Below are 7790 nucleotides of genomic sequence, written 5' to 3' on the forward strand. Positions count from 1 at the left end.
ACTGGGCTGTGGCCGAGGCGCCAAGGCAGACCAGACTTCGGTGCTGGTGACACTGGGGCCGGATGGTTCTCCGGGATGGGGCCGTCCTGGGCTCTGCAGGGCGCTGAGCAGCGTCCCTGCCTCCACCCACCCCATGCCAGGAGCAGCCTTGCCCCAGTTGCGACAACCACAGATGTCCCCAGACATCGCCCAGCGTCCTCTGGGGGGCAGGATCACCCCTGGGTGAGACCCACTGAGCTGGATGAACAAGACAGTGCCCATCCCAGAGGTCGCAGGGCCGGGCGGGGAGGCGATGGGCGCTCTGGAGGTGGCGTCGCACTTCACTCAGCCGTCTCAGAATGTTGCGTGTTGAGCGAGTGACCGACCGAACCTCAAGTCTGCCCCATGAGGGGCGGCTTTGATTTTTAATTTTTTTTCTTTTATTTTTAGAGACAGGGTCTCACTCTGTTGCCCAGGCTGGAGTGCAGTGGTGCGATCACAGCTCACTGCAGCCTCCAACTCCTGGGCTCAAGCGATCCTCCTGCCTCAGCCTCAGCAGTAGCTGGGACTACAGGCGCCACCACACCCAGCTCATTTTTGTATTTTTCGTAAAGACGGGATCTTGCTATGTTGCCCAGGTCTCAAGTGATCCTCCCGCCTTGGCCTCCCTAAGTGCCGGGATCACAGGCATGAGCCACCATGCCTGGCCAGCCAAGGGCGGCTTTTTATATCCTCGTTTTGAACTCAGTCCCACCAGACACTGGTCACCCCCACTTTCCAGTTGCACAAGTAGGGCATGGAAGGTCAGGAGTGGGGCTGCCCTGAGGGCACGTGGCGGGGCTGGAATTCAAGCCACCTCCGTTCCTGGCGTGGCTCTGTTTCGGGGGGCGAGGTGTCTGTGATAGGCGACTGGCAGGCCTGCTGTGTTTGGTGAAAGGTCAACCACGGGCTCTTCATGGTGGGAGGGAGGGGGCGGGGCTGATCTTTCGTGTAGCTGTCATCGCAGAAAGTGCCATTTACTTCTGGGCGGTACCCGCAGGTCAGTGAGTCGGGCGTTCATCGGCCTCACGTGGCGGGTATCCACGGCCGCAGCAACGACGGGGCTTACTCCCTGGTCCTGGCGGGCGGCTACGAGGACGACGTGGTGAGTGTTATGTGCGGGGTTGGGGAGGTTGCTTTACTTTTAAATTGTGATAAAATACACATAACATACAATGTGCCATCCTAACCATTTTTAAATGCACAGCTCAGTGGCATTAAGTCTGCGCATGTGGTCGTGCAACCGTCCCTACCCTCCACTTCCAGAACTTTCTCACCTTCCCAAACTGAAGCTCCATCCCCATGAAACACTCACTCCCCACCCGTCCCCAGCCCCTGGCACCCACCATCTACTTCCTGTCTCTGTGGATCTGACGCCTCTAGGGACCTCCTGTGAGTGGAGTCACACAGGATGTGTCCTTCTGTGTCTGGCGTCTCTCACTGAGCACAGTGTCCTCAGGGTTCATCCAAATTGCAGCCTGTGTCTGAATTTCATTCCTTTGCATGGCCGGATAACATTCCGTTGCGAGGACGGACCACATTGTGTTCACCCACTCATCCACCCGTGGTGCCTCTTGGCCGCTACGAACGTGCGTGTAGAATCCTCCTCACGTCCCTCTTTCAGTTCCTTGAGTCTGTACAGTATGATCCGGAAGTGGAGTTGCTGGATCATGTGGTCATCGTGTGTCAGTTTCTCGAGGACCCACCACACTGGTTCCACAGCGCCTGCGCCAGTTTCCCGGTCCCGCCAACAGCGCACAAGGGTCTGGTCTCTCCGCGTCCCCGCCAACACCTGTTGCTCTGTGTCTCGGGCAGTGGCCAGCCTGGCGGGGCTCGTGTTCCGCGCAGTCTCTCTTCTCCTCTGCGGAGGGCTCACCCAGCCTTCTCATCTGTTTCAGGACAATGGGAATTCTTTCACATACACAGGTAGCGGTGGTCGAGATCTTTCCGGCAACAAGCGAACTGCAGAACAGTCTTGCGATCAGAAACTCACCAACACCAACAGGTTCGTGGGAAACCATTTTCTCGTTTCTCCACCGACAGGTTTCTCTAAGCTGTCGGTTCCGTGTTGGGCGTCCTGTCCGGCACGTGGTAGTCTGTTAACGTAGAGACATTCTGTTCTTCTCTTCTCTGTACTAAAGATGTCATTCAGATGGGTTAAATAAAGCAAACATTTTCTCCAAAAGGCCAGTTAGAATAATAAGTATTTGCAGCTCTGAGGGCCACACGGTCTCTGTTGCAGCTGCTCAGCTCTGTGTCGTAGCATAAAAGCAGCCATGGACCGTGTGGACGTGAATGAGCATGGCTGTGTTCTGATAAAGCTTTATTTGCAAAACTAGGTGGTGGGCCATAGTTCGCTTGAACCCCTGGTTGCAGGATGGGGATGGACTTTCTCAGCATAAAAGGGCACCATAAAGCCCAAAGGGACTGAGAGATTTGATCTAAATATTATAAACATATTGCAACAGCAAATCCTATAAATAAAACTAAAAGGCAGATGACTACTTATGAGGAAAGCTTGCAACCTGGCACATGACAGTTATGTCTTTACTATATAAAGAGCTGTTGCAAATCAACAAGAAAAACTCTCATAGAAGAAGCAAAAGACATGCAGATATTCACAGAAATGCAAATGGCCAGTGACCATGATAAATTGTTCAGCTCTAGGAACCAAATGCAAATTGAGAAACAATGGGGAGATGCTACTTATTTCCCCTGTTAAGTTGGCCAAAAATTCTAAAATATCACGAAATGCCAGGAAATAGACTAGTTTTCCACTGTTGGTAGAAATACGAACTGGAACCATCTTTTTGGAAAGCTTTTGCCTATATGTATGAAGAGCCTTAAGTGTTCTATTCACGACCCTATAATTCCATTTTGAAAAATGTGTTTGGGAGACGTTAAAAGTAATATTTATCATACAATCATTTAAAGCAGGCAGAAAAAAATCAGGAAATAGTAACTAAATATCTACAAAAAGGAAGGGTTGGTTATATATTTATTTATCTAGAAGAATACTTCAATTTTAGTAGCTGTTAAAAATCATGTTTTCAGAAAATATTTAATGCTATGGGGAACTACTCATTTATCATATTACATGATGAAATCTGGACACAAAATTCTGTGAAATCCCAGTTTACGAAAGTGCTGTTTTGCCCATAGACGGCAGTGCACGGTTTTTTCCCCTCTCAAAGGCAATGACAAAAATGGCATCGTAGTGGCAGTGGTGAGTCTGACCCTGGCCTGGTCGGCCCTAGCCCTTGGGGAAGGTCTTGACGGGACAGACCTCTGGCAGCCTGTGTCCCTTCCTGTGTGCCTCCTCGGTTTTCTCGAAGACAGCTTCGCCATGTGGCGTGTTAGTCTCTCGTGGCTACAGTAATGAAATACCACAGGCAGAGTGGTTTAAAACAAAAGATGTTTATCCTCTCATGGATCTGGTGGCCAGAGGTCTGAACAAGGTGTGGCAGGGCTGAGGCCCTCTGAAGCCTCCAGGGGAGGCTCCTTCCTGCCTCTTCCAACTTTGGATTGTAGCCGGCAACCCTTGGCGTTCCTTGGCTTGTAGCTGTGACACTGCATCTCTGTCTCCGTCCTCGTGTGGCCTCCTGCCCTCTGTATTTGTGTCTCTGTTCTCTTCTTATAAGGACACCAGTTACTAGATTGAAGGCTCCCCAATCCAGTATAACTTCATTGGAATTATTTTTAAATTAGGGACAGGGTCTTACTCTGTCACCCAGGCCGGAGTGCAGCGGCGTGATCCTAGCTCACTGCAGCCTCCAACTTGTGGGCTCAAGCGATCCTCCTGCCTCAGCCTCCCGCGTGCTGGGTCCTTGTCATTGGAACTTGATTGCACAGACCTTATTTCTAAAGAAGGCCACGTTCAGATGCTGGGGCTGAGGCTTGAGCACGTCTCTTTGGAGGATGTGTCCCAGCGTATAACACGTGGGGCCCCGCTCTCCCCGCAGGGCGCTGGCTCTCAACTGCTTTGCCCCCATCAACGACAAGAAGGGGGCCGAGGCCAAGGACTGGCGGTCGGGGAAGCCGGTCAGGGTTGTGCGCAACGTCAAAGGTGGCAAGAACAGCAAGTACGCGCCCGCCGAGGGCAACCGGTACGACGGCATCTACAAGGTGAGCCGGGCTCGATGCCGAGTCCCCCGCCGGGGCTGCTTGTGACCGCCGGCATCACCGCCCCCACTCTGCTCCCCACAGGTCGTGAAGTACTGGCCAGAGAAGGGGAAGTCCGGGTTTCTGGTGTGGCGCTACCTGCTGCGGAGGGACGACGACGAGCCCGGGCCCTGGACGAAGGAGGGGAAGGACCGGATCAAGAGGCTGGGGCTGACCATGCAGGTGCGTGCGGGCCGCGCCGTGCAGGCTTCCTGGTTTCTCTGTCGTCCAGAACGACTTCCTGGCTCCCAGCTCCCAGCGGGCCGCGCCTCGCTGGCCGTCACGTATACATGCTGCAGCCGGGGGGCGTTTTGTGTGCAGTGACATTGGCATCTCTGCCTGTCGCCATTTTTAGAGTTTAAAGCCAGACTTGCTCCTCCTAGGGTAGATCAGCCTGGCTCGGGGCCCCTCCTGTCGGTACGGGTCTTCTTTCCTCGACTCCTCCAAGAAAAAGCAGAAACCAGCAAAACCGGTCGCGTCCGGAGAGGTGTAGGTGGGAAGATGAGGAGACATAACCCCCTGCGTCCTCCCTCCCTCTCGCCACTGGAGCAGCTCTCTGCACTGTAATTAGGGTGTTTTCTGCTTGTTAAGGGACTGGCTTTACAGCAGATAAGTCGTTGGGGGACTATTTCAGGAATCCTAATTGCTGTTGAGAGGCTGCTGGTGTCTGCCCCCCGGGGTCACCGAGGGCTGTCTTTGGAGCAGGTTTTAGCAGTGGGGAGTTTCAGAAGCCGAGGATGTGGGGACACGGCGGCAAGGGGGAGGCGGCGCAGCAGCGGAGGGTGAAGCAGGGTTTTCGTTCCCGACTCCCGTCTTCCTGGCAACCTAAGGCTGCTGCAGGAGGGTGACGATCTCCTGGCGAGGCGCCACGCTCAGGCGTGACTGCAGGTGCTGCAGAGGTGGGGCGATTGTCACATGATGCCCCCGAGGACAGAGGAGCCAGAGAGCCCTCGGAACTGGGGTTTGGCGGTGGTTTGTAAATGAAGTTTTACTGGGATCCAGCCACGCCTGTTCATTCAGGTGTCCTTGGTGCTCCGCTGTGACAACTGAGTGGTGGGGACCCACAGGGCTGGACGTTGCTACCGCCTGGGCCCTTGGAACGGAAGTTTGCCTGCCCTCATCTGAATCCTAAAGATGCTGGCATCTCATTCGTTGGTCGTGGTGGTGACCAGCTTGCTTTCGTGCTCACCTGGACGGCAGATGGAGGTTGGCAGGGCCATCTGCTGTTCGTCGTGGTGATGAGACAGCATTAGCTCTTGCTTGAGGCTGTACGGTTGAGTGCTCCGAGGACGAGGCAGTCCCCTTATCCACGGGACAGGTTCCAAGGCCCCCGGTGGGTGCCTGAAACTGCGGGTCACATACATGACTTTTTCTAGACGTATACACCTGTGACAAAGTTTAATTTCTTCGTTAGGCACAGCAAGAGATCAATAACTTCTCTTCGGTATAACCAAATTGCCAACGTCACTACTCATATGCTTTGGGGAGCCTCTTTTAAAAATTTTTTAAGAGTCAGGTTCGTGCTCTGTCGCCAGGCTGCAGTGCAGTGGCGTCGTCACAGCTCACTGCAGCCTCCAACCCCCGGGCTCAAGAGATCCTCCAGCCTCAGCCTTTGGAGCAGCTGGGGCTTCAGCCACCGCGCAGGCTCAGGGCGACTGCCAAGTAAAAGAAGCGTATTTGAGCACAAGTTCTGTGATACCACGGCGGTCGATCTGATGGCTGCCAAGTGACTCTCAGCTGGGCAGCACAGACAGTGTGGATGTGCCGGACAAAGGGATGACTCCGGTTTCGCTGGGACACAGTGGGACAGCACGAGATTTCATCACAGTACTCAGAACCAAGCGCAATTTAAAACATTCGGGTTATTTCTGGAATTTTCCATTTTAATGTTTTTGGTGGACCGTGGGTAAGGGGGAGGGCCTGTCGTGTGCGCTTTGGGGGCATCAGGGAGCAGGTGCGTTTGAGCAGCCAGACCGGGGGAGGGCTCGGGAGAAAAGCATGCAGTGGAAGACGGGCCTGGGCAGCGGGTGGCCCGTCCCTCACGGCGGGTCCTCTGCCCTGCAGTATCCAGAAGGCTACTTGGAAGCCCTGGCCAACAGGGAGAAGGAGAAGGAGAACAGGAAGAGGGACGTGGAGGAGGACGAGGAGGAGGAGGAGGCAGAGGCGCGGGAGCAGGCCAGCCTCAGGTCCACCAGGCCGGGCAAGGGCAAGTGGAAGCGGAAGTCGGCAGGTGGGTGTCTTGGCAGTGGCCCGTCTGCGGCCCCGCGCACAGCCCCCCGGCTGCCGGCTCCGCTCACCCGCTCTGCTCTCTCCCAGGAGGCGGCCCGGGCAGGGCCGGGTCCCCGCGCCGCATGCCCAAGAAAACCAGGGTGGAGCCCTATACCCTCACTCCGCAGCAGAACAGCCTCATCAAGGAGGACAAGAGCAACGCCCGGCTGTGGACCGAGGTCCTCAAGGCGCTCAAGGACGGCCCGGTGAGCGCGGGTGGCGGGGCTGTCTGGTGTCGCTCTTGCCCCAGGCCGGAGTGCAGCCATCACATACGTGATGGAACATTCACCATCGTGACCCTTTTAGGTGCGCGGGTCTCTGGCATGGAGCACACCCGCACTGCTGCGCAACCATCGCCACCCTCCATCTCCAGAACTTTCTCTTCCTCCCAAACTGAGATTCTGTCCCCATGAAACACTCACTCCCCACCCCCTCCCCAGCCCCTGGCACCCACCACTCTACTTCCTGTCTCTGTGGATCTGCCTGTTCTGGACGATTCACACAAACGGAGTCTCGCACTGTGTGTCCTTCTGTGTCTGGCGTCTCTCACTGAGCACGACGTCCTCAAGGTCCCTCCACGCTGTGGCCTGTGTCAGAATTCCCTCCCTTTTTGTGGCTGCGTGATGTTCCAGCGTGTGGACGGACCACACTGTGTGTGTTTATTGATCTAAGGGACACTCAGGTTGTTTCCGCCTTTCGGCCGCTGTGGCTGTGACCGTGGTGTGCGAATCTCCCTCTCGACTTTGTTCCCAGGCGTGGGAAATGCCAGATCACGTGATGGTTCCACGTTGAGGTTTTTGAGACCCCACCAAACCTGGGGTGTCTCACGGCGATGCTCTTGCCCTCGCGGCAGGTGACACTGACGGGTCACTGCAAGCGAGCGGGTCCGTGCCGGTCTCACCCCGCCCCTCCCCCAGTTCCAGGCGTTCCTGAGCAAGGTGGGAGAGGCGTTCCAGTGCATCTGCTGCCAGGAGCTGGTGTTCCGGCCCGTCACGACCGTGTGCCAGCACAACGTGTGCAAGGTGAGCGGAGCCGCGCTTCCCGCGCAGCGACAGTGGCGGGGGCCAAGGTGGAAGGTTCCGGAAGGATGACCTGACCTCCCGCTCCCACGTGAGGTTCTGTGCTTCGCTCTGCTCACTCTGTGGCCTTTCTGGGCATCTTCCGTCACACCCTCAGATCCTCCAGGGTCGCCCTGCTTCCTGACCTCAGCCCCAGCCGCCTTGCCGGGAGGCACTCGCTGCCTCACCCCCGGGCCTGGGACATTCTCCCCCAGCACTTCATGTGGCCTCAGGGCCAGGGCAGGAGGGCGTGGGCTGCGGTCCTGGCCTGGGGTCTAGACAGGG

The 7790-nt window shown here is 56.0% G+C and overlaps 1 protein-coding gene across 1 annotated transcript; it reads left to right on the plus strand.

The window, feature by feature from the left end:
* Nucleotides 1-1018: 1018 nt before the first annotated feature.
* On the plus strand, nucleotides 1019-7469 carry LOC105806227 (E3 ubiquitin-protein ligase UHRF1-like; the record flags this gene model as incomplete). Its single annotated transcript, XM_012639315.1, has 7 exons — nucleotides 1019-1123; nucleotides 1917-2023; nucleotides 3981-4143; nucleotides 4225-4362; nucleotides 6244-6409; nucleotides 6496-6674; nucleotides 7365-7469. Coding segments are annotated over 7 exons (963 nt in total), but the record flags the coding sequence as incomplete, so codon positions are not given.
* Between the last annotated feature and the right edge of the window lie 321 nt (nucleotides 7470-7790).

The sequence above is a fragment of the Propithecus coquereli genome, unplaced genomic scaffold, assembly GCF_000956105.1.
Source record: "Propithecus coquereli isolate 6110/MARCELLA unplaced genomic scaffold, Pcoq_1.0 Scaffold13915, whole genome shotgun sequence".
Taxonomy (NCBI): domain Eukaryota; kingdom Metazoa; phylum Chordata; class Mammalia; order Primates; family Indriidae; genus Propithecus; species Propithecus coquereli.